At 37.0% G+C, this 27,422-nt stretch overlaps 1 protein-coding gene across 29 annotated transcripts in view; it reads left to right on the top strand.

Moving 5' to 3' along the window:
• msi2b (musashi RNA-binding protein 2b) overlaps positions 1–27,422 on the top strand; it is a 247,131-nt gene that overhangs the window by 7,963 nt on the left and 211,746 nt on the right. For 7 of the 29 annotated variants that reach the window (XM_015367411.2, XM_015367412.2, XM_015367408.2 and 4 more), the window contains exons 1-5: positions 4,756–4,952; positions 5,248–5,288; positions 5,572–5,653; positions 6,144–6,228; positions 13,920–13,961. In XM_015367411.2, the coding sequence (XP_015222897.1) occupies positions 4,891–4,952; positions 5,248–5,288; positions 5,572–5,653; positions 6,144–6,228; positions 13,920–13,961 (312 nt within the window). In that variant the 5' untranslated portion in view covers positions 4,756–4,890. Of the gene's footprint in view, positions 1–4,754; positions 4,953–5,247; positions 5,289–5,571; positions 5,654–6,143; positions 6,229–13,919; positions 13,962–27,422 lie in introns of those variants that run through there. The other 22 variants (XM_069184145.1, XM_015367399.2, XM_015367418.2 and 19 more) reach the window with 7 other exon arrangements.

The following is a 27,422-nucleotide window of genomic DNA, read 5'->3' as shown; positions in this document are numbered from 1 at the left end:
AGTAATTGTGCCCCGTAGGTGCACTCACGCAGGGGTTCTGTTTACCAACAAAGAGACAGCTTCTGAAAGGCTAGTCAACAAGGTGAGACAGCAGCATCCACATGTCAGTCAGTCAAGGAGATTTAAGTCAGGTCTGTTTAGTCTTTGACTTGACACGGCCCTGCGTTCGCTGAGTTTAACTGCGATCCGAAGATTCCCTTCAGAAGCCAGGAGGAAAAAAAAACGAGTGACGAGTCAGCTTTGGGCCACGGAGCTCTCCTCCTCAGACTGAGGGCTAGGAAATAAACAGCAATCACTGTAGCATGACTTAGAATCCACAGAGCATCCAGCTTTAATTGAGCTCTCACTTACTTTAAATTTAATGGAAAACCAGGCTTGCTTTTTCCAGTTACTGAGTAATGAACATGAATATTTAGGGGCTGTAATAGGATATTCTTTTTCTTCCTTTTTTTAGTGATTGAGCTTTATGTTCCTCTATAAAATGTAATTAATTATTACATTGCTCAACATTTAGTAAATAACAGTAAGGGAATATGAAAAACCTTGAGCTAATTTGAGTAAGCAATGGACACTATTTCATATAACATAAGCTGTCCAAAATGCTTCTCATTTATGAAGCACTACACACTGAAAAGAGTTTAAGTAAATCCTTATGAAACATGCTGTATGATGAACACTATAATATACTAAACGCCTTAGATTTGTTATTAGTCAGAGTAACAGTTTAATTATGACCATTATTATTTCAGAAACTAATGAATTAGCAAAATTCAACATGCAGGTACACAAGAGAAAAAAACCTGTTAAACAAACTCAAGATAAGCATTATGAGTAACTTCACTGAAATTAAAAAAACTGTAGATCAGAATGGTTAAATATCATGGGAATAGCAAAAAGCTATTAGCTCCTGGCAATGTGCTTCTTCACAATTAATATGCATACTTAAAAACAGATCTTTAATCACGTATGTTTGCATGATCATGCAATTCCAGGGAGTATATTCAATATACATATTCAATTGAAAATAATTCTGTTAAAAATTAATTATATATATAGTTGTAGACAAAAGAGCATTTGAAAAGACAATTACTCTTGAAATGTATATAGGATATATAACATACATTTAATATAACTATACCTATCTTGAGATTCTTTTTAGTTTCCAGTCTGTTTTTTTTAAACGTTATTTTTGTTATACCCACATGATTTTGGAATGACAAGTTGTGTGATTTGTATTTCTGTAGCTTGCTGCTACAGTCCCTCTGACAGAATCAAACGGAAGCACATTCAGTGCTGCCTGGAGGAGAGGCACGTCCCTCACAAGGTGGCTGTGTTGGTGGGAGCTCAGAGAGCCCCGTATGATGAATCCCACCCTAACCCTCAGCAGTGCTCGGCCACTTAGGGAATCCTGGCCAGAGACGGCTAGTGACCTGACCCAGGATAAAACCCAAGGCACTTGGACCATAGAGCACAGCCTGGGCTCAAGTAAGCCCCTTCACTGGGTTAAACACCTGGGACGTCCCCAGTCTATTTCTACATATATTTTAAAATTGGGTTCTAGCATCTTTCCAAAGATATGGTGGTTCATTTATTTTGTGGCTTTAGTTTATTCTTTGCAATAGCAGTCTTCAGGTTAGTTCATACAGTACCACTTTAATGAGATTGAAGAGTGGAGATTGAGGTGGCCTATCAATAGCTGTAATTTTCCTTTTTTTGTAGTTATTCCTTTGTAGACTTCACAGAAATCTTAGGGTCATTATGCCACTAGAATACAAATGTCTGTCTGATAGGCCTTTTAGCACTGGGTAATGTATAGTATGTGAGTGCACAGTTTCTTGATGTTTTACTGCACTTGTTGATCCTTCTGCAATACAAAGGTCGGTAATGTTTAAGGAAACAAAACAAGGCCATATTACTACATCAAGAGGCATTTTGATGTACCTGATGGAAAGCTTAATTTGTTTTTCTTTAGTGCAATGTATTCAGTAGGATTAAAGGTTTGTTTCCTAACATTGTCCTTTGTTTGTCAAAACAGCCTTTTCACTATACCAAGCTGATTTCCTATATTTTTGGTAGTTGTATGTTTATTATCCAAGTATTTGTTTCAAAACATTAAGTTGTTTAAAAATTAATATAATATAAATGTTATTTATTATTAGCTTTTATTTGAAGAGGTCAAAATCATAGAATTGCTGAGAAATCAATTTCTCTGTTTTAAACTGCAAAAACATACAAACATTAAAAAGTACAAGAATTGAGATACATGAAAGAAAAGTGTGTGAGAAAGGAAAATACGATAAAACAAGAAATAAAGACAAATTGTTTGGTAACCCCGTGATCCTGAATCGGAAGAAGAGGTTGAAAATGGATGGATGGGATAACCATATGTTATCCTTAAAATAATTTATGTGGCCTTATAATTTGTAATTACATCAGGAAAAAACAAACAATACAATGTGATAAAAGTATACGCATCTGAAAACAAACCTCAGGGCTTCGACACATATCTCCAAATCATATCATATCATATATATATATATTGTATTTATTATTCAGGGTCATTAAATAATGCAAAGCGATATGAATTATATTAATATGCATTTGTGACAATTCCATATCTGCTGTTTTCCATTCCCTTTTAGTTGGGGGATAAAGAACACAAATTTTGAGAAAAATAACCTCCCAATCTAAATAAATTCAACATGTTTAGAAATGTCAATACATTCCTCTTCATACATACTGGTAGTTTTGCTTCATGTAGATTTTGAACTTCAGCAATTTGCATTACAAATGGGTCCCTATGCTAAAGCATAGACATATGTAAATCGAAGCAAGAAATAATTATATAGTAACTTGTTGCTTGTAGGTTTGGTCTATTTATAATAAGTAAGGTGCCATTATACTGACTGTAGGTGGCTACTGAAAATATGGGGTGGTAGAAAGCATATGATTATTTAGCCTTTTAAATGTTAAGAACAACTCTGAATAAAAGGTATGCTATTCAATTTAGTTTTCTCTTGAATTATCTACATTCTTTATAAATAGTGAGAGGCCTTAATGGCTTTATGGGTTTCGGTTTGATTCTTCAGTTTTCTGTAGAAGCCTTCCAAACATAATTTTGAAAACTTTTCAGAAAAGACAGGACATTAGCATGGAACAGGATAAGTGGAGATGCTTGCACAATGAGTTTGATTAAACAGAAAAAATAAAGCTGAAATTAAGCTAGAAATTAAAACGTGTTTAGTTGCTTCACTCCTGAAGGGCTGCTGTTTCCCGGTTGTGGAATGGTAATGGAGTGTCGTCCTGTGCCCTTATGTGAAACAGAGGAACCATAATGTAACGTTTCATTGAGTGAGGCGGATTAATCCCACATGGGATATAACATGAGGACAAACTTGAAGCCCGACCTGTGTGACGTTGTAGTGTAGGGTTCCTCATACATACAAATGTATTTGCCACATGAACAATGATGTGTATTGTCTTTAAATGCATATGGTTGAATCTTAATTTAGTTTAAGTAGTTTAATTTGAATATTTCTCCATCGTTTCCATAAAAGTAATTTGAGCAGGACTGTAAACAAAAACCTGAACAGAATGGGAAAAAACAGCTGCTTTCTATGTTTCCTATTCATTACAGTTTCGATAGCAAACCATAAATTAGGATCTGTGCCAGGATAGGCAACTCCATTCCTAAGAAGTCACTGTCCTGCAGCTTTTTACAGGTTATAGTTACAGATTTTACAGGCACTTTTGAATGATTACCTCACTAACACCTAAAAACACAGGTGTTCTCACCTCTTATCCAAATAACTTGTTCAATTAAGGAAAGATCAGAGGCAAAATGAAGACCAGAGAACGCCCTAACTGGAGTTATCTATCTGATCTAAAAATAGCATCAAGAATCAAGCAATAGGATCTGAATAAGAAAGTTGTCAAGTTTTTGGTACAGTCTCTTACCAAACAAACCATTTTGACTGCACCTGCCAGTTAGTTCTTTTACATATTCCCTATTGGTAAAAAATACATATTACAATTTATGAAATTTCTTAATCCAAAATCAGTTGTACAAAAATGCGAACACTGTCAAGAAATGACCTTGAAATAAGGCTTTTTGTTTAAACTATAATATTGATGGTTGCAAGTTTATATTTGTTGCTAATGACATGATTATATATTAAAGAGCTAAAAACATTAGGGTTTAGCATCTGCGTTACTAAATTGTAGCTTTGAATAAAATATAACTTTTATATAATGCCTTTTCATGGTACATCATTCCAAAGCACTGCACAATAAATATTGCAACTGAGACATATGAAAAAATCCATTCATTTAACAGTTAAAAGCATTTGAAACTAATGCACGCTAAAGTTATTACACTTATTAAAGATTTATTTTAGATGATGTAAGTTTCATAATTTTACCTCAATGTGTTATAAAAAACAGTGGTGTTTCGTGTCATTAATTTAATGGGAATATTTTACCAAAGAAGCCAAACAGAAAGTAAAAAAATGAAAATTTTAGGGAACGCAGATTCCTTGTTAAACATGAAATGGTCCGTGATATCGGAAGAAAGGCGTTTCTTGCAGTACATGCTGCTGGCCCAGCATTGAATTAACAGCACCGTTATGGCCGTTAGAGGGCGTGGTTACAACCCCTTAGGGGAGGTTTTCAAGCACTGACGTCAAAGGGATTGGTTACATGACGAGTTCCAGCTCCGCCCCATGTGGGTCAAGGGAGTGAGGGGGGGTGGGGGGAGGGAGCCAGGCTGAGCTGATCCCACGTGTGACGATTGCATTCCCGGCTCAGTAATATTCTCTTAGCGGGGCTTCGCTTAGCTTTTGCTGTGTCTGTGTGTGTGTTTGTTAGTTACTGGCTATAGTTGGGTTAGCTATGGAGGGAGACGGGAGCCAAGCCACCTCTGGAAGCCCAAATGATTCGCAGCACGACCCGGGGTAAGCAAGGAAATAATAATCGCACTTTTATTTTTTGATTGAAAATGTAAAATCTTCACTTGTTTTAATTAATGCATAAGCATTATTATCTTCCGGAAACAGTTAGTTACACCTTTGTTTGATTATATTCAGCACACGGGGCCTCCCCCCTTTTTTGAAGATAGCTCGCTAGGCTAGCAGTAACAGAGCTCTCTCGCTCCTCTGCCTTCGTTTAGCTCGCTTTTTGTAAGTAGTTACACGTCAAAATGGCCGATCTGACATCTGGACTCACTTCTGCTATGTTTTCTCCTTACAGTAAAATGTTTATCGGCGGCCTCAGCTGGCAGACCTCACCAGGTGAGCGATTTATTTCTGGTCCTATTTTCGGCTTTGTTTTTGAGTTGTATTTTGTAGCCGATCGAGTCTGCCTGAGCCAGTTCTGCGATGTGGTGTGTGTGTGTACTGTATGTGGGATAATGTTGTGTACCTCTGTGCGCGCAAGGTTATTTTGATTTCCAGTCATTTAAAGTCCTCTATTCGACCCCTGTGTGCATCGCGGGTTATTTTAAATAATTGGAACAGCACTCGTCTGCCAAAACCTATATTATAACCAGATATCTCCCTCCTTTCTTGTTTACAGATAGCCTTAGAGACTATTTTAGCAAATTCGGGGAAATCAGAGAATGTATGGTGATGAGAGATCCCACTACAAAACGCTCCAGGTAAAGAAGATGTTCTGCTACACTTTTCATTTTTGTATTTATAGTTGCGGCTTAAAATGTTTATTGCTTTCATAAGGTAACATTGTTGACATTATCGCTCCGTTTCTCGCTTTTTCAAGCAGTTCAATTTGTGCTTTGCAGGGATGTTGTGATTTGACATTGACTTGGGACTTTTTACAATAGAATGCTTACCAAAGCAATCTGCTGTTTTCCCTCCCTTTAACTCTTTTAAGCACGAAACGTTCACATGTTTTAATTATTAATTATTTAGTCCACGATGTTTATATTCAGACTAGTTTTACATACTTCGAAAAAGTAAATTTTCGGGGTAGGTGAATAAATAAAAGTATTGAACACAAAATACCGATTTTGCGGCAGCTGTCTCAAGCGATACTTTGCTTTCCAGTAAATGTAATGCCCGTTTCTTGTATATTGTTCGTGAATTGTTGTTCCTGCTGCTGTTTCACGCTGCTTGCTCTTTCTTTTTCAGAGGATTTGGGTTCGTTACGTTTGCGGACGCAGCCAGTGTAGATAAAGTCTTAGCCCAGCCACATCACGAATTAGACTCAAAGACGGTATGTTTGTGTTTGTGTTGATGTCATTTTGTGCGGTGTCTGTGATTAACAGTGTTAAAGGGCCAGCATCCCCAGTTCCATTGTGTCTGTGCGAGTTGCGCAGTGACATTATTAGAATGTCATAATTTAACCCTTAAGGAGCCGGGGGTGCCTCGTTGATTTCTATCGATTAATCGTTACTGCACCTAAAATGTTTCCAGTTGCTTTAATCTAGAAGCGGTAGGTAAAAGTTATTCAGAAGTACTGACGTACAGTAAGCTAGAATCAAAGCGATGTGCGTTTTAATTGGCATCATCTTCCAGATGGACGTAATTGCCGCACAAAGACGTACTGTAGCTTCAGTTATTGTTTCAACAACATTGTAAATCATTGACTGTGTTTTATTTTTAAAGATGAATCCCTTCATTCTGTTGACGTGGGGTCCGCGAGTTGCGATAATAGGTCGTCAGTGGTGAATATTTTTTTTTTTAATGTGTGATGTAACTTCTCCCCATTAAAAAGACGGTAATAGTAATTTTAAAAATAACGTAATATGTCTTATAAAACGGGTTTTCAAAGATTGTCATGTCATTAGTCAGCTGGGTATTCATATAGCATTTTTTTAGATATAAAAATAATTATTATAGGTGTACTCAAGTTTAAATTTGACTTTGTTGTTAGAAATGTCTCCCAGAGGCTTGTTGACCTTTGCACAAGGTGATATCCGCCTGCACTTTTCCCCTAATTAAGCACCACTCAGGTGTGCACAGTCTGTCACTCAGTATCCTTGTTGAAGAGGATTTTGTGAGCCCCGTCTCTGGCCCGCTTACTTGGTGATTGGCCTCCCTTTTTTCTCCCAAGATCTAATCAAGGAGGTGACTTTCTCGTCGCAGTTTAGTGTTTTTTTTTAAATTAAACATCATAACATCACACCGCTGTCTCTTAGATCTTAGTGCTTAAGATCATTTAAGAATTATACAGCTTGTTTCAGGGACCCCTGGAAAAAAGTCGGAAAATAGTATAACGTATATCCCCTTTATAATTAGATGAAAAAATTTAGTAGTTAACTTTTAAATGAACACCTTTCAACTTAATCAACGGTTAAACATATTAAAAACTGTGATTTACAAAAGAAAAAAAAATCACTTTTAGTGAACATTTTGACTCTAAATTGGAATATTAATCTTTACTTACTGGATACCGGATAACCTTAACCGCCTATAAAATAAAAAGATAAAAAATGTGATAAAATGAAAATGCTATACACCTTATAATGGTACATAACAGAGGTGCATAAATCATTTTTAGAAAATGTGTAATGTGGACAGGAGTTAATAAAAAACGTTTTAATTCAGATTTAATATTACCTGTCAACACAAGGTTTTGAAACTTTAAAGATGATGGTTGTCCTTTTAAATCTTGACTGTGATTTTCTGTTTTTCCTAGAAACAATTTTAAGTAAAACCAACTGTGACTGAATAAGTCAAAGCTCAGTTTCCCTCCTTCTGTGTAATTGAGGTTGGGAACACACGACTGCTTAGATCTGATTTGATCCAACCAATAATTTTCTTTTGTTGATTGGGAGTAATCAAATTATTTTCTGATTCATATTTTCTTGTAAATATGTACTGTAGTGTTTATAAACGGTTTTACACATTTACATATTCCATCTCATTTCAAACCCATGTTTTTTAAAAGTGTTTCTCAACAACCTGTGATTAATAACAGAATTATTGATCCCAGAGGATGGGAAAATTCTAGGATTGAAATGCAAGCAGTGTTAGCAATGAATAATTCTTTCCAGAATTAGGATAAATATTTTTTCTACTTCACAAAATATTTACAGTTTAACTATGTTAAGATTGTTACGGTTTTTGTTTAAGGTAATAGAAACTAAAAACAAAATATTTTGAAAAACAGAATGGGTAAATGCTAACAGTAGTTTAAAAGGGTCTAATTTTTAAAAAAAGGATTTGAAACAGTCTTAATAGACCATACTTGCTCTGCTTTAGACTCTTAACCAGACTTTCTGAACACATCGTACATTTGTGCTAGCATCTTCTAAGCAGGAGGTAGTATCCATCCGCTCTTGCTACTGGCACCATTTAAGTTGTTTGTTTTTGTTTTTTCTGTCCTTGAAATTAAATCAAAAAGTGACAAAAGCCTTCCAAATATGCATTGAAAAAAGGCAACATGTTGTGTTCCATATATGCAATACATGAAGACCGCAGAGAGGCTGAAAACAGCAGTAACTTGTTGCATGTACAGCTGTCCTGAAATGATTGGATTTAGCATGGCCGAGCACAGGAGGGTGCTAATTAAAGCCTTTTTTTCTGAAAAAGAGCATTTTCACATTTACATCATTGTTCTAAGAGGTAGAAAAGCACTGGTTAGTGTAACAAAGAATAAACATGATCTGACGTTTTATGTGGGAGAATTATATTATTCCTCTGTGAGTCCAGTTGTTTTGTACAGATTGCAAACTTTGAAATATTGTCCTTCATGCCTGCTTTTTTATGGACCAGTCTGGTGGTGTCCCCCCATATAACACTGTCAAGTGAAATGTTCAGTATGGGTTTATAAAAAAAAGTTCTTCATGGTTTTTACCCTTCTGAGGACTTATGACCCCACATCAAGCACACCAGGAAAGTCCACAACTGTGGTCTCTTTTTTTTTTTTACTTTTTGGGAAGGAGGGGGTGAAAGAGCTCTGAAAAGCACCCTCATGTGACTGCGAGGAGTTCTTTCTGCTGATCCGGGGATGTTGATGGGCTTGTCTGAATGCAGTGTTCTGTGACTTTGTTTCAACGTTCAGTACAGGCAGCAGATCGGTTGGGTATTGACATGGAAACGAAGCAGTTGTTTACAGTTGCATTAAGGCTTTGTTTAGGTAATGCTTAACTTATAAAAAAAAATAGAGTTGTACCAATAGACACTTTTTTTAGAGGACTGTAGCTGACAATACAAAGTAGAATTGCATCTAACTGACTAATTTTTATTTTGATTTCTCAGTAGAAATAGTTTTTTTTAAAGCGGGGAAATGCAAAAGGTACTTTCTTATGGAGCTCACAGCTGTAAAGCTTCTTTAAATCGGCAATACTTGTTGCTTTTTGTACATTTATCATTGCTGTGAGCTTTTATTTGCTGATATTGTTGCTTTGTTTGATAAATTTCAAGTATCTACTTTAAATGCTTGTTTTCAAGCTATATACCTTTGTTAAAGAAAACAAAGAAAAGGTTTTTTACCTTTGTTAAAGAAAACAATGATCTTTGTTCCACGTTTGTCTAAAAAAGATAAATGTTAAGAAACTTCAGTTATCTTTTATGCATTTTAGGTTGCAAAATAGAAATTCATGCCCTATTGCATTTCCCTGGTAATGGGTACTCTTAGCCAGTGCTAAATTTATTCCGAATCTAATTTAATCCTTTCAGAACGATAGCTGTGTAGTTAGAGTAGAGCAGAATCTTAATTTTTTCTTGTTTTGTGTTCTTTGCTAAAAAAAATTCCTGGTAAAAACATTGTTTCTCAGACACCAGAAGTAATGCATCTCTGCATTGAATTCTACAATTCTTTATATAAATAAAGCTGAAAAAACTGGCAAATTGTATTCATTTTTTATCAATTTAAAAAATGTGGCCTGGCTGTAATAATAATTCTTGAATAAAAGGCAGAATTTATTTTTATTAATTTTAAAATTAAGATGCCTCCGTACTGAGCTTTCATACTAAACTGAAAGTACTGAAAAATGCGAGTACTTTAACTTTATGATAGAAAAGATTTAAAAAGGCAAACGCTCCGATAATGGATGTTGTAAATAATGCAGCGATTATTTCCTGGATGAAGAGTGCCATGTTGTGTTGTTCTTTGTTTAAGCTCAATAATTGAATGGCTGGAGCTGAAGCGTGACCTCATTGATAAAAGTGATACTCAGACCCTACTGAAATTGACAGTTAGTTGCTCTTGATGCGTCACGGTGGTTAATGAGCACAGAACACAATCAGTCAGCGGACACAATGGCCCTTCACTGCAGCCCCCACGGACTTCAAACATTGTGGGATGTTTGTACCAGGAAGGGCTTTATTATTTTATTTTCAACTGCTCCTGCATTCCTGTGTCTGTAACGACCCTCATGGCCAGCCTGTTAGGATCTCTCTATGGTTGTGATTGGAGGTTTCTTTGCACAAGACCTTGAATCAGCATTCAGATGACCTCGCACAGCAGCAGTGCTGCAGTTTGCTGAAAATATCCACAATATGCAAGCTGCACAGACATGCAAAATAATTTAAGCCCCTCCTCATTAAGTCCTGTAAAGCTTAAATGTTTTTGCCTTTAGTGGTTTCAAACAGGAATTTCCTTAAAAGTTTCTAACCTTTTTTTTAGAAAGGATCCTGACCTTGAATCTGCAATTCCAAGTGTGGCACTAATGGACTAATCTTTTTTTTTTGTTTCCTTCTTCCTCAATGAATCTTGTGTAGTGTAATAAGTAAGGAGTGCTGCCAGCAGGTGCTCAGACCTATGGCCTGCACAGAGTCGAGGTATCCACCAAAACCATCCAGTTGCTTTACAGGAGTCCAGTAATCACTGCACTCTTGAGGTTAACCCCAGCGGAGGGACAGATCAGTGAGATAAGAACTTTGAAGCGGCTCTGAGGTTTACAGTGCACCTTTTAGATCTGTGCACCACTTCTGAAAAGGTAGAACCCAGAAGTGGAAACAACACAGATTTCTGTATATATTTTTCTACATTTTACATCCAGCCATGAAAATTAAATGGTGTTTTGGTAACTGGTGATGGTGTGTTGTAGATCAAATGCTTCAAAGACTAAACTAGAAAACCACAAAAATCTTGGATTGTATTTTTTTAATAGAAAGCTATTCTGAGAGGGTAGGACTTTCATAACCTTCCACTTATTCTCTCAATTTTATTTTTCAGTTTATTATAAAACAGTTATTTAACATTACAAATCTGAAATCAGGACCAAAACACCTTAAGTCAGCATTTTTATGGATTTTACTGTAGTCATTTAAGTTTGACAGTGCAGTTTAATTAAAGTTGATTAGCCTGTTTTAAGTAAATATGCTGTTTTTTTATAGGTACAATTGTTTTATGGCTGTTTATTCCTTGCTCTGGAGAAAACCACACTGTAACACACTACACTATATTCCTGTACAATATTCTGCTAATGGCCTTTTTTTCCCCTGGGTCCATTCTGCCCTCTGGGCGGGAAAAGATGTTAATGTGAAAAAATCACCTCTGCCTACAAAAAAAGCAGATAGTACAATCTATTCATAGCATTCAACCTGGCTGAGATAACCGCAAGATGCATCGTGAATACTGGGCTGATTTAGTGCAGTGTCTCATAACAGAGGGGTCTTGAAGAGCAAAGGGGATTTTTATACGGAGGATAGAAGAACAGGATTTTGTTAATGTAGCGGCCGGCTGATAAACTGTTTACAAAGCAGGTTCGTTTTCCTTCTCTCCCAAGCTACTGTAGAACAATAAATAGGCTATACAGAATAAAAAATACTTGGTAATCTAGAATGTCACCATGTTTTATGATCAATACAACTGTTCTGATATGTAGATGAAACAAACTTCCGTAATGTATTCTCTTGTGATTTGTATAATTTAAGCATTAAAGGAAGAAACATAATCCTGTAATTTGAAGATATTAATCAAGTTAAACTACAACAAAGAATAGGAAAGAAGTCAATATGCAGTCAATAAATATTCAGACCCCCTTTAACCTGTTCTTTTATATTTATCAGTAAAACTGATTTTTCAGTTTGTTTCAAATGTCGTTAATACTGAGCTTGATGTAAGGGTAAATGATACAAATGTGCCTTTTTTACTATATCAAAATGTTTTACAATCATTTTACATTCATTAATCAACTTTGTAAAGAAATATACCGCAGCATGAATAATGCTGCATTATTATAATACAGAAAGGTTGGCCTTAAACAGATTGAAATGCACCATTTAACATTTATTGCTTTAAATGCTTTGGAAATAATTCATGAAAAAACATTTGCTCTTTAATACATTTTTTTAAAATGCACTTAGAACTGCTTTGGTGGTTATGATTTCTGTCTCAGAAATTAGCCACCAGTGCTTAAATGCATTAGCTACAGATGACAGTGTTAAATCAGCTGTCTTGAGTATGGAAGAGGATAGACCGTAGAACTAGTTAACCAATCTAAATGTAAAATAGTTACTGACTTTGACATTGCTGTAAAAACAAGCAATTTTTTAATATAATTTTGTTACTTTAAAACACATAAACCTTTAACCTCCAGTGCAGAGTGAAAACTATCTGGAGAATTTCCCCAGAAGCTATAATAATATATGAAATCCTTTTGGAAGAACTGAAATAACATTGTTAGCAATAGCCTGCTGCCTGAATCCAGCATATATCCCTCAAAATCACAAGAGGCCTAGTGGGACTGTGCTTTAAAGAACTATACTGTAAAGATAAAAGGAAGTAAAATTAAAAAGATGGGGTAATGGCTTTGTTTTAATTTTTTTTAAGCAGTTAGGTCAAGTTTAAAACCATTCAAAAGCACAATACCATTTTATGGTTAAAAAAATAAAAAAGCTAATATTCTTGCTACAGTGAGCTGGTATTTTGTGTGAATCGTAAGGCAGGTGGGAAAAGGAAGGTGATAGATTTAAAAAAAATATATATTAAAATCTCAACAACTTGAACAATAGATAAGATATGTCAGAGGTGGAAAGGAAGGCATACAAAACAAATGACTGTGTTCAGGTCTGTACAAAGTATTACATTCCTTGAAAAGTATTAAGTTTGATTAGGATGATCTTTGTCAGAGTGGCTTTTCCTGGGGTACCCAGCTGAGATTGGGTTTAGAATATACTCACACCAACTACTTCCTGTGATTGTGTCTTGCCTTCCACACAACACAGTGTTGTTTTTGTTAATTTTGCTAGTTGGGATCTTTTTCCAAAATTATGCATTTTAGAAATAGGGTTGTGCCTATATTTTTTCAGTATAGCAAGATGCTTTGTTATTGCTCCTCATGCTTATGATGACATTATAATATCTGATACTCAGCCTTTAGTCAAACACTTAAATATTCAATTGATAAGAAATGCAAGTCCTTTTCTGTGTTTCTGAACATCAGATTTATTCTGTAAATCAGATTTATTTTATGTATGAGAACAGTTTCAAACACACTTTTTCAATCAACATTGATGGAATAGTTTGAAATTAATCACAAATCGCATACAAGGTGCATGAAATACTCCAATTCATTATTAATGTGTGGTTGATTAGGCTTCAAGAACATGCTTCAGTATAACTTGGCAGGCTGCACAAATGAATGAAGATGGTATAGCAAAATGAAAGGGAAGAATTGCAGAGATTGTGCTCACTTCTGGTTATTGTTGTGCGGCTTGTTCTTGTCATTGAACCCTAAACCACAAAGATTCAGCCTTTTCTTTGTTTCTTTTTAATCTCTAATCAGCCTTTGAAAGCTCAAAGTTAGCACTCCCATTTGTGTCTGAGCACAGGATGATGCCATTAACTTCAGTGTCTGAGAAACAAGTTGGAACATTTTCAGTTTTCTTTTAAGAAGTTTTTGTTTAAATGTTGTTAATGTTGTTTCTCCAAGACTGAGGAATGATGATTTGTTATAACTCTCTCCCACTTCCCCTCACCCCTACCCTCTCTTGTTCTTTTTATTTTTCTAGATTGATCCTAAAGTTGCCTTTCCCAGACGAGCTCAACCGAAGGTAAGTAGGAAACCACTTGGTTACCGTTTCTTTACAGTTGGAAGACGGTCTACTAATTTTTTATTTGATTATGATCTGTATAGATTTTTGTGTACTGGTGTGTTGTAAAATAAGACGATGGCAATGAACTGGATTCTGTCGCTGCATATCGGTGCTTTTGTATGAAAGGAGGAGACGGGTAAGGTACACAGAGCCGTCCAAGCTGTGCTTGCATGCACAATGAGAGTGGACACACAACATACTTAACCTGAGGAAAGGAAAGACAAATAGGGAGCAGTCAGTCCTTGCAGATCCTAAAATTCAGTTTTTTTAGAAAGGAAGTAGATGACAGGAAACCTTATTTGAAAGGGATCATTTTGTTTTTTGTGGGCCGTTCAGCACGAACACTAAGGAGGCCCATAGAAGACAGAGGAGTGTCACTGTGTGCAGTTATACTCTACAACAAGAGACTTTCTGCCAGCCCAGGATAATAAAACTGGCTGAGATCGATAATGGACATTTTTTTTGTGGCACACAGAGAGGTATTGTTACTGAGCAGTTCAGGTTTCAAACAGGGAATTGGCAGTGAAAGCTTTCAAAGCCTGAGCACATGGTGTCTTAAGGGTATCGGCATATGGTTGAGAAACTACCAGAGACTTGTTTTTGTGTGAGCAGCTTTCTTTTTTGTTGTATGTTTTAACCTTTTCTTTTCCATTGCTTGTGAAAGAGGATTGAAGTTTCCTTGTTTCTAGACAGTGTTAAACTACATTCTTCTTCGGTCATGTTTGTTTGTTCTTCCTTATTTTGTCAACAAATCGGCTCTTAGCTAGTTTTCTTTCACACTTATTTTTATACTTTCTAAACCCCAAGATTCATTTTTATTTTACATCATATCGCTAGATTAACATATGAAAGAAAATAATCTTGTTACTTGATGGTTTCTTTCTAAATCAACATAATTTTTCTTCCCAGAAAAAAAGAATAAACAATGTCTCTGGTGTAATTTCTTTAACAAAAAAGAATGCGACACGTTAACAGAATTTGTAGGTTAAACCATATCTTCAGTCGTCTTAGCATCATGAGCTTAAGGGCAAGCTCATTAGTGAAGAAAAGGGGTTTTATTTGTTTTAGTATTAAGCAGAGAACGTGGCTTTCACAGGATCTTAAAGAAATAGGATTAAGGCAGTTAGATTAGTGTTGCTTGGGTTTTCCCTTCATGTAAAATTAAAGTTACCTTATAAAAAAAGGCTTGTTCTTTGAAAGGTACATTTTGGTTAATTTTGGATACTAATGTATCCAGTTTCTTCCAGTCTTTAGAATCCTTACTCTGTAGTTATTTTGTTGTTTTACCTGTTTTACTAATTTAGAGTAACAAATGAAGGCTTTAAAGGTTCAGCTGAGCTGTGGAAAACTGAGGCAAAATTCATATGATCATTTCCTGGAATATGTATTGTTTGATTTGCCCTTCGTCTCCAGTACGGGCAGCGTCTATACAGACGTTTCACAATGACTGTACAAAATACAGTTTGTCATGTACAGCAATCCACGTGGAGTTCAGCTTTTTTACTAAAATCATGCACAACTTAATGAGTTTTTTCCCGCTAGCTTGCGTTATCATTTTTTGTTCATCTTTATATTGCTAACCTTCTAATCAAGGTACCCCCTCCAGGTTTAGTAACATTACACCAGCCTCAGAGTTTGCTAGCCAGAGACCTCTCATCCAGTTCTTTATCATGTGGTGTATGGTTGAGCCTTTTACACTTGACCTCAGGGTGTACTCTAGGGGGTTTTAATGAGGTTGGTCAGCAGGTAACACAAAGAACAAAAAATGCTTAGTCTGTAAACATTTTTGGAAAACAAAGCAACCCTGCCCTCTACCCCCCAAAAAATTAATTATTCTAGTCACCTGACACAATATAGCCTGCTATTTTTTGTCAAATGCTAAGCAACAGAAAAGACTTGGAGCAAGAGAGGGAGCAGGGATATATTATAATTTTGCTGTTTTCCTTTGTGCTTTGGGTGTCCTTTTTTTAGAGCAGTGTGAGAAGGCAGGAAATTTGCATTTTATTTAAAACTGATAGGAAGTGTACTTTTTACAATACGTGAGACTAGCCTTGTTTCCAGCCTGTGGTGGTGTTCAATCTTTTTTTTAATCAGAACTTAACATGTCCTAGCATGATTGTAATTGATGCTGATTGTACACTGGCTGGTGCCTGGCACTGGAGGAAAGACTGACTATTGACTTGTGTGCTATTTCTGCTTTTGCGATCCATGGATTAATGACACTAATTGGAATCAAGAATAGACAATCCTTCAATAAATGTGCATCTATTTCTTTCACGAGTTGTTTACCTAGAAGGATTAAAAAAATATATATTTAAGTTGATAATATTCTTCTGGTGATTCAAAAGATATATTTCTGAACTTCTGTGGAAGTCAAGTATTTATATGAGCCTGAAGCATGTATTGACATAGAAAAAGAACCTGGAGTGGCTCAGGTTGCTGTGCATGGCAAGGTTAGTCCTGTAGAATTGACACGTCTTGAAAACCACACAAAAAAACCTCTTTGTATTGTCTGAACGTGAACCTGCCAGCAGTAGGTAGTCTCTTGGGTTCACTGCACACTAACATCTTAATGTCAAGGGGCATGGCTGTAAACGAGTTTTGTTTTACTTGAAGGTGTTTCTTTTTTCTTTTCTTTTGTGCCTTTTCCCTTTGCTATAGTTGGTGCACTCAATATACTTAACCAGGGAAAAAAGCTGTTCATTCCCATAGTGTGGGAAAACACGTTGCCAAGTGTGAAAACTCCTCACCAAGATTTTAATGAAGTCCAAAGGTGACACTCTGGGAAGTGCAGAGTGCCCCTCTGGAGTGAAACTGAGGTCCTGCCAGGAGAGCTGCTCCAGCCAAGTAAATGTGTTCTTGCTGCTCAGCTGCGCGGTGTAGCGCCAATTAGGAACTTTACGGAATTTGTTGTGTTACACAATTCTTTTCGTTTGTTGCCGAATTAATGAAGCATGATGTAGCTCCAAAAAAACTCTTTTATTAAAATTCCTTACTGATTTTAATGGTTCTTGTCTTGAATTTAGAGAAAATTGAAACAAATGAAAAGGAAATTAAATGGTTGGCCTTTACTTCTGTAAAGTCATGGTGTCCTCATCATAACATCACATGTACAGTGGGTTTTTTGGGACTCAGTTCTTGTCTTGTAAAACCATGGTGCACTGCAAGGATACAGTAAGGAAGGAAAGGTAAGGGAGGATAAGATCGGGGCTGCTGTGCCCTTTTATGCAGAACTGCAGTTACAAGGCTTCCATGCTATGTTAGGAGATAAATATAGACATGTAGTATGCACTTTATAAAAAAAACATATATATATATAGTTATTTTTTAAATCTGTCATGGTTTTAGGTATTAGTGATCTGAACAGATCGTTGTTGGTTTGCAGGTTGTTAGTGCTAGGAGTGGGACAGTGGAACACGGGTCCAGTCACACTGGTTGTGCGTGTACTTCTCTCTGTGATTTAGCATTGTATACTGACATGCTGAACTTCGATTGAGAATGCTTGAGCCTTTCTTTGTTCCAGTGTAGTTCATTTTTATATTTAAGTTAGTCGTTTTTGCATTGAGTTCTTGGGTTCTGTGTTAACAATGGTGCAGGCTGCATGCAGACGGCGAGAGAGGGCAGAGGGCTGATGGAGCTAGCCTAGCAAAAACTGATGTTGAGTGACATTAATGAGGAGACCAGGCATGCAGAAGCAGAAACAAGGTCCCCTCTCACCACGAGCACTAACAATGCCTTCCCAGGGCCCTTTGCATGGGAGAAACATGGTGATGTCATCCAACTCTCTCCCCATTTTAACAGTTGATATTCCACAGGCATCTGTTTTATTTAATATTTCTCTGACGTTTTTTAGTTGAAAGACTAAGCCAAATCCGGGGACTAGAATTTTCTTAACTTGTTAATATGCTACAGAATGTAGTGGAAAGACAAACACAAGGTTAATGACAAGTGCTGTTAAGGGTGGGGAAAAAAAGAGAAAGGTGCACTGTGATGGAGAGAGAGGAAGAGACACCTGTAAAGCACATAATAATATATAACATTGGTTAAGTAGAAGTAGAATGATTCACTAGATGAATTTATGGAATACATTTCAGGAAAAAAGCTCTGATTAGATACTAATGGAATAAGTGAAAACACCAAATAATTCTTATAAATATAAGGACTGATAATGCTGAGATGCTTTGTCTTGGATATGGAGTTCTCTGGAGTTCTGGGTGAATTCTGTGATATTACTGGACTCAAGCAGCGTTCTGGAGGTTTGGAGTGAGTGTGACATTCCCAGGAGCTCCTCCTGCACCCTGCTGACCCCTGACCTCTTGACAGTTCTCCCCTTGTGCAGTGTGGTGCTGTTTGTTCAGTTGCCCATACAGGCAGTGAGCAACTCCTATTGGGGTTGCGTGTTTCAAGAAAACTCAGTAGTGTTTCACAGGAGTATTAAAGAGCAGCTTGTTGATCTGTTCCTTTTCTGTTATTTTTTGCATATTTGTCACACTTTGAAGAGCAGAGACAGCTATGTAGACAGTCATTATCAATTTTCTGGCACACTTGCCATGAGAATTGATTATATTTCTTTGGAGAGGTTGTTGTTCCTCTTTCTCTGTAGCTCAAAGTAAACTTAAGACACGTACCGTTATTAAAATGATAAAACTGCTACCCTGTACCGGTGTTTATATATAGCAGCATTCTGAGTTTCGGACTAAAAAAAAAAGTTTTATTTTCAGTTTCTTGCACTATGGCTGTTTGCCAAGCCTGCTGGAGCGTGTTCTAAACGCAGACAGCTTTCTAAATCTAACTTTGCAGATATGCCTACTCCCAGTAGTCAGTAGGGCAGCTATGTTAATTTGAGTTCTTAACTGTTGTGGCATATTTCTGCTTTTCCTCAAAACACAGTGGTCTAAGGGGCCTGCCACCCTCTCCTTTTTTATGTTCTGTATTTCCCGGACCCCCTTGAAGACTCGTTTCTTGCCATGTCTGGTAGCTTTTTCCCCTGAACTGCGCATTAAAACTTGATTGAGATTTATCAGAAGGGCCCTAACCTGCTGCGTTCATGCCCTTGCCCCTTGATTGTCCTTCACTCTGTGGCAATCCTGGGTTTCTCAAGTAGGCTGCAGCAGACATGTGCTTAGGAAGCACAGCTACACGTTCTGCTGCCAGTCGGTGCAGCTATCACCAGCGTCTTTCTCTCCTTCTGTCCCTTTCTTCTTTGTCTTCTTCTCTTGCCCCTGGGCCAGGCTTTTGTCAGGTTGGTGTTTACTAGGCTGCAGTGTGGTGTGCTATTTGGAGCCAGGCCGTGTTGTTTCGTTGGGCCTGAACGTGAGTCATGATGGACAGCCCCTAAGTGACAACGCCCCCCCTTCACTCCAGCTCTCCCTGCAGCATGATAAATCTGATGCTAAATTTAGAGGCTTTTTTTCTCGGGCAGAGAGAGATTACTGGTGTACAGAGAGAACGGACGGACGACGAGTGGTAGAATCTCTCTTTACCACAGCTGCGGTACAAAAAAAAACACAACTGGCCCCTTTTTTGAAAAGATTTATAGTGACTGTATTTGTCTGAATCTGGATTTTATTATTTTAATTTAATGTTATTCAGAGAGGCTCCCATCTTCATATAAATTCTTCACTTAAAATGTATTTCTCTCTAGATTTTCCTGTTAATTTCGGTGGTGGATCAAAAGCCAAACCTAAGTGAATGATTTTTTAATGTAGAAATCACATTTTATACCATGTCTTAAATGGTATAATTTCTTTATACTTCTTATTGTGAAGCTGGAGATCACATTTAAATTAAATAAACAAATGCGAGTAGGTCATTCGACCCTTCTAGCTTTGGTGATAGTTAGCCGAGTATCTCCTGCCGTTTATTAAAAGAAGCCAGGGTATTGGGCTTAGAAAACATAGCTGGGTAGCTTGTACCATACTTCCACAACCCTTTGTGTAGAGAAGTGCCTCCTCTTGTTTTTAAATCCACTTCCACTAGGTTCCACTTGTGCCTTCTGCTTTGTTCTTTCACCCTTGATTCTGAAGATGTCCTCTAGGGTTAAGTTATTATTGCCTTTGGGGATTTAAAATACTTGTATGGGGTACCCTTGCAGTCTTCAGTGTTCAAGGCTTATTTGTAAATATTAAAGCATGTACCTGTGACTTTGGCTGCACACCCAGAAAAACTTTCAAAATGTAAACCCGAATCCTGTTTTGGTCACAAATGTTTTACATATTTTGCAGAACTCATCGTATTTTTCTTTTTCCGATGTAGAGTGTCTTAATTAAGTAGTCATCAGAATCATACTGTAACATTCAGTATATGCTGTTTGTGAAAAGGAAACTGGTTTCTTTATATTGATTCCCCTATTTAGCTGTGACATCAGGTGACCCAAGAACAGATTTGATTTCTAACTTCTACGATATATACTCAAATTGTCCCCCGAAGAAAGTAATGAAAACCTTTTCCAATTAAACATTAGTAAACATGGACACCAAACAGCAAAATTGTTCCTTCAGTGCAGTGTCTCCTTCGTTGTCCTACGCAAGGAAATTAAGCATTTATCTGTTTGTTTTACTTTAGCCCTTACTACCAGTTTGTATCTATCCTGCATGTTTTTTTATTTAAATAAACTGAGGTCAGATTGTAATGATTTCTGGATTGAATAAAGAAATAATGATACACTGTAATTTAGCTTCCCACCAGTGCTTTGTAGTGCTTCAGACAGACGCACGAGGGACAACAGCCCTCTTGGCTTTTGTTGAATTTATGCCGCCAAATGGTAGGCAGTTGGCGGAAGTTTTAATATCATGTGTTTCCCTCATTTTAAATGTATTTTTTTCTCGATTTGTGATTTTCTGATATGAAAAGCAGTGGGTGCTTATGCCGTTTTTAGAGAGCTCTCTAAACATGTTGTGTTTTTGATCCGCTGGGCTATGTGAATTTAGCCGTTTTCATTTTCTGTGCTTGGAGCTTGTTGTCAGCGAAAGTGATCTTGACAGGGGTGCCATGCTTTTTGGAGTTTGTGTCTAACTCTCAGTGATTCCTTGAATAATAAGGGGAATGCATATCTTGTCGGAGTCATGCTAATCCAGGAGAAAGTGTGAAAGAACGTGCTGTTCTGAATGTCAGAACTCCTGTAATGATGGAGAACAAACATGACCGTGTGTTCATGGAAGTATTGATTTTTAAATGTTTTTCTTTCTTTTGATGACTCCATCAGTAGTCTTTACTTTGATTTTAATTTTAGTGGTATGAATAACTTGCATTAATTTTACAATACATTTTAAAGAGAACTTATTTTGGTGTTTATAATAAATGTAGTCTGGAGTTGTTTAAAGCATGGGACTCCTGCACGCAGGGTCTGTGTTCAAGGTAGGACCATAGCTCCTTTCCTTTTGAGATGATACATACCCCAGCTGTATCAAATACAATTGTAAAACTGGTGCCAAATTTTAATAAGTATACAGTTTTGGATAAAAGCATCTTCCACACAATGCTCTTAAATGAAGATAGTAATTGCTTAAAACATTAAGCATATATATGAGTAAACATGTCACTGTATTACAAAGAAAAGTCTGTTCCACATGTTGGAAGACATAATGGCTTTATGAGCCATTCTCAAGGGCCCAGACAGCTATAAACTACAGACCGTGATGGCCATTCTAGCTGAGCCAACAGAAAACAGCAGAACACTCTAAAAACGTTCTGAATAGATTTCCAGAGAACACTTTAAATTCATACGTCAGTGGGTTCTTTGAGTGCAGTATTCCGTCATGTTTTATCATCTTTGCAATTTTAGGCCTTTTTTTTTACGTTTTCATGGTTTGTCACATTCTCTGTTGATCTGAAAGGTGCTGGCACGTGTCTGTGAAAATCCAGTGTATCAGTGCGTGAGCAGACGGGCAGACTGTACGACTTCACAGCCCTTTCTTTACTTCCTTCCTTTTGGTGAAACTGCACATAAGGGCTTCCCTCTGTTCCTAATCACTTCCACAGCTTAAAGCAATTATCTGTGGTTAGTACTTTGTGGTTTTATTTCTTGTCAGTTAAAGTTTTCTGCTGAATGTTTTAACTGTCAACCATAAGCCTACAATAGATCTATGAATTTATATTCATAGATTTACTGCCCTCTTAAGTACTAAGGGTACATTAGAATTTATTTGAAATGGAATGAAGCAACAGGGAATACCGGATTTTTTTCTTTTTCCATTATTTTGTATGTAAATGCATTAAATATGCTATTTAGATATTGATAACCAATTAGTGATAGCCAAACATCATTGCTATCATGAAATGTTTCTGTTCTTGACACTCAGTCTCTGCAGGCCTCTAGTTTGGAACTCCTGTATCTGGATTAAGTTAAATGTTTTGAGATAATGTAATTTAGACAGAGGACACAGTCATGTTTATCGTATTTTTTACATGTTTCTTTTGTTTCCCAATAACACCATCTCATTGTTTAATAAGGTATCATATCGGTATGTTATCAACAGTAGTAAGTTTTTACTTTATGAACCAATAGCATTAAATATAATATAACAGAAAATAACTTTTAAAAGAGGCATCACAGTGTAACAGTGCTGTATCTGTGGGGTCAAGTAAGCAATCTTAGGATCCTTTCGTTTAGCCAATTCCCACATCCTTGTGTTTATACAGTCTCGGAGTGTGGGCACCATTTGAAATCTCAAACAGTGTAGATGTACTTTGTTTCTCCCCCTCTAAGCTGTACAGTATATCTGACAAATGTTTGCACATAGTCAGATACTTAATCATTCTGGCTTTAGGAGAAAAAAAAAATCTGGTGGTGCTATAAAGTGTAATTAGGTAGCTGTTAAGATTAATAGAGCAATTATCTGCAAGATGCAACAGTACTTAAGATACCTTTAAGTAAATATACAGGGCTGCTGGAAAGGAAGCCACTTCTATTTTGTGTTTGAATGGAGAAGTTTGATAGGGGATTGGTTTTTGTTTTAAAGACTTAAGTAATGGGCCTGTAAGGTTTTGTTCCAAAACCACTAGAGGGCGAATCATTTCTAGCAGCGGGTGGAGGTCGAAATGTAAAATTATTTCGACTTAATTTTGTCTTGATGTATGGTTTGTGTTGGGAGAAACGTCCTATCGTTGTTCCGTGTTACTCTGATAAATATAGTCCTGTCATAGAATAAGCATTCCTGTTTTTTTTCCCAAGAGAATCTTAGCACCCTTTCTTCCATAACCCTTTTCTCTAAGTTAAGTAAACTTAGTGTATAAGGTCATGAAACTGTCATTTCCAATTCTATTCGTGTTGGATATATTAATCATTCAGCTCATCTGTGAAAGCCTGTGGTGAACCGATTTAAAATGGTTTGTGATTTGCTCAGTTTTGTATATGGGTAATCTGCCTGATGAGGTTGATGGAGGAGATTCTGTAAATGCAGTGTTTTTGGCAGAGAGCAAGAAAGCTATAGCACGTAAATGGCTCGAAAGATGTCCCCCAACCACAGAATCCTGGATTGTTATTGTTTCAGAGATTTATGAGCTGGAAAAACTTGCCTTCTTTTGGACTCTCAAGTGAGAGGGCTTTGAGAAATATTGAGAGAAGTGGATTATTTTTATTACCCAATAATAATGAATTTATGTTTTGGAATTTTTGTTCCTTCTCTTTTTTTATCCCTTCTAATGCACCCCCCTGTAAAACAATTATATAATACTATGTAATATAAAATGATGATATTCATAATGCTTGATGTTTTGTGATAACTGGCAACTTTGTTTCTTTGTCATTCTTGTATGTCAAAAAAACAAATAAAATACAGGTAAAAAAGTTTGTGCTTAACACAACTGCTTGATGCACACTGATGGCTTGGCAGTTTGCAGATGGTGTGTTAATGTAGTTTTGTGTATCGACAACAATCTCAACAGGCCTTTCAGTTTTCTAAAGTGGTCCTGTTTAGCTGGATCCCCCACACATCACTGGGCTGGAGAATTCCCTGTTGTGTTATGCCACTCACTCCAGCTGCTGTGGAAAAGTTGAAGGGAAATTCTATTTAAATATATTTTAATATTTGAAATGAGTTGTCACATGTTCCTTTATGGGGAATGTGAATTAACCAGAAACAACAGTAAACCTTTCTAGGAGTAATATTTGTAGCTAGCTAAATCCACGGTAGTCAGCAACAGTGTTTATATTCTTATAAAAACTTTGTCCATCTAAAAAAATGCTGTTGAATTATTGCTGAAGGAAAATGCTTAATAAATGAAGCCTTCTGCGGGTTTTGAGGTTATGGGAGGTTACAAGCACTTGTCTAGTTAAAGTACAATTATTATTTGCTGTGGCGAGAGAATAGTACCTCAATAACCTAAGGATTTAACTGCATTAAAAGACACACCTTAGCTGAATTCTTTTCAAGAAAAAAAGAATCAAAGATGTAATAAATAAAGGAAGCTGAGAAGGATGACAGGGACAATAGGCTTTATTCAGAGTGCTCTGTGGGATCCTGGGAGTAAATGTCGATTCCCTATGGTGCAGAGAGATTGTGTTCCTTTGGTTGGTTGCTATGGAACACTTTTGAGGTTGTAGGTATCCTCCCTGATGTGAAGTTAGCTAGGCCCCAGCAGAGGGATGGGGGAGTGTGTATCATTGCTTCTACTCATTGGCTGAAAAACAGCCAGTTTAATTGGAGGGGGGAGGGGTCTGGTACTTTCCTAACTTGCACTCCTGCTGAAGTGCACGGGATGTAAAGACTCTGTGGAATGGTGCAAATCCCATTTCACACACTGCAGTGAGAGAGGTACTGGCTTGGTTCAGGGCTTGAATGTGTCAGGCTGTTACTGAGACCTGGAAGCAATATGAAGTTTAAACATTAATTAGTGATTTCTGTGGATTCAGAAAGAAGGGAGCTGAAAAGGTGGGCAGAGGTTTGAAAAGCAATAAGTAAAATTAAATCAAACACTTTATAGATGTGCAGATGATCATATACTGTAGATAACTGCTGTTTTTCAAAGGTGTGGATTATTAAGTGCAGTAAATCAAGTTTTATTTTTGTTGTGAAAAAATCTAATTTGCACACCTTCCTTTTGTTTATTGCGTTAGTGAATGATTGCTTTGTGTGTGGAAGGGGTTAGAAATCATGACTGTGCTATGACATCATTCTTTAACAAGCGGTTCAACAGGCACAGTACAGATGGTGTCTCTCCCCATAAACTCAATAGTGATTTCCTTGACCTTCCTCTGCATATCTTTTTACTTCAGTTCTAGTTGAATTTGCCACGCTAAGACCCCCATTCATTCATTTAGGCTGGACAAAATACCAGCAGTATTGAAAACTGCAATATACCTGAGTCTATAATGTGAAGAGTGAGAGCCCTTTAGGATTTTGAAGAGGCTCTATTGCTCCTCATTTGTATATTGTGGAAGAAATTGCAAGCCTGTACTGTCTGTTCCTCCTGAGAAAAAAAAAAAATCTGCCTCTGTGCTCCCTGCTCTGTGCAGCAGAAAAGTGGTCTTACTTTTTGTTGCACCACTGTTTTTACATTATTATGCTATTGTATTAAGATCCCAACATCATTCCTCAAAGCACAATTACATTTTATCTTTTGTTTTTATGCGCAATTCATGTGTTTTTTAATCTTGTCAAAAGTCATTTATTTTTCCTGTGAACTATACTCCCCAGTTCCTGTTTTTCAGCAATCCAGTCATGCTTTTCAGAAACAGACATAATGAGCAGTCAAAGAAAATCTAGGCTGTGATCTTTTCAGTGCATTAACATGGGGCAAAGTCAATGAACATCAGCAAGATGATGGGGGGAAAAAAACAAAAAACAGAAGGTGGGGGGTTTGAGGGGGAGTTGCAGTCGTTATTGATTCTGAAGTGACGACTGAACTCCCTTCCGTTTTCAAAGCTGACCCAATAACTGATCGTTCCCTTTCTGTCGATGGAAGGCCCTTCGCAGTGGCTGACCTTTGCTGACAGGGTTATGGATTAGTGCCTCAGCTCCTAATTTAATGGTTGAATCGGCAAGGGAGAACAGTGGTTGGGAATTGTGAAATTGTTTTGGTAACGGCAACAATTCCATTCTTTCAAGTCTGCTGTTATATGGCTATGTGCATCACCTCAGACTGACCTTGGAGACATGATCATTTTTGTGCATCCTTAAAGAAGTGCAAGCGCCCTATTTAAAAAGCTTTTAACTGCAATGCAATGACAAAATTAAAAGTTTTAAGTGTGTGTCTTTACAATGAAAAGATGCATCTCTCCTTAGTGATATAGTGACTAATAACTGGTTATCATGAAAATTAGTGGAACTGTTAAATGTTAAGAATTTTTAATTTTTTTGAACGCTACATGATTAACGCTGTATATTGGAGTTATTCATCAAACTGTTTTTTGTATATTTTTAACTCAATAGTGCCTGAGCAGTGCTATAATTTTTTTTACATGTTTTTACCACTGTTGAGCCAGTATTATAATGTTCATACACAGAAATGCAGACTCCCAAGATTGTGGATCGCCCAGTTCTCAATGTTGGATTGTGATGCGACCTTCATGCTAGTCCATCATTATTCCCTTGGTGGCTGTTTTGCATGCTGTGGGATTCTGTCTTGGTGGCTGCTGCTGACATGCTAATTTGAATTGCTGGAGGATTTTAAGATGTACGTGTTATTAAACAGATCTACGAGAGAAGTTGGATTATGGGTAATCCAGACCTGATGTGTTTGGAAGACAATAGAGCAGGGGTTTGTTTGGGGACAGTAGCTGTTGCTTGGGCACCCCTTGCACACTGCAGAATGCAGCTGTAGGCAAGAGTGTCTTGTGATACCACAGCTGGGGGCGAACAGGAAGATTTTAATAGATGCCATGTTTTGAAACTTGAGCGCATGGACTTTTGAAAGGCTGTTAGTGCTTTAATGAACAGAAACATCTAAGTTTAGACAGGAAAATTTGATGGGGGCTAATGGTGAACTTTCCTAAAATGTGCCATCCTGTCATACAGTCTGTAGGAGTTGGGGTGGAGATGGGGGTGGGCGGAAGGGACGGTGGTTATTTTGGCCACAGAAACACAACCTTAACACAGGATGCTTTTGTTGCTTTGCTTTCTGCTTTCTTAAACTTAACCTTTTCTTGGCTTGCCTGTTTTTAGTTTAATGTGGCATGGTGCTTCACAACTCTGTACTGTGGCTGGAAAAAATGTGCTTTTCCATTCTGAACTCATTAGATGAAATTTAAATGAGCACCAATGAGGTATTGGATAGTTCACTGGACCTTTTCATCCTGTGTACATGTAAAACTTCCTGAATCTCAGATTGAGGTTATTTTTTAATGTAATGTATGCTTAAAGTTGTAGTAGCTTTTTCAAGTCATTTTCTGGAATATACTGTAGGAAAAATCGATCTAATCCAAAGTAATAATCATTAAATTGACCCTTTCTTAGACTTGTTGTTTGTTTATACAAGGCC

This window comes from Lepisosteus oculatus, chromosome 26 (genome assembly GCF_040954835.1).
Source record: "Lepisosteus oculatus isolate fLepOcu1 chromosome 26, fLepOcu1.hap2, whole genome shotgun sequence".
Classification (NCBI taxonomy): Eukaryota; Metazoa; Chordata; class Actinopteri; order Semionotiformes; family Lepisosteidae; genus Lepisosteus; species Lepisosteus oculatus.
The sequence above is the reverse complement of the archived record's forward strand: the minus strand, read 5'-3'. Positions and strand labels throughout refer to the sequence as shown.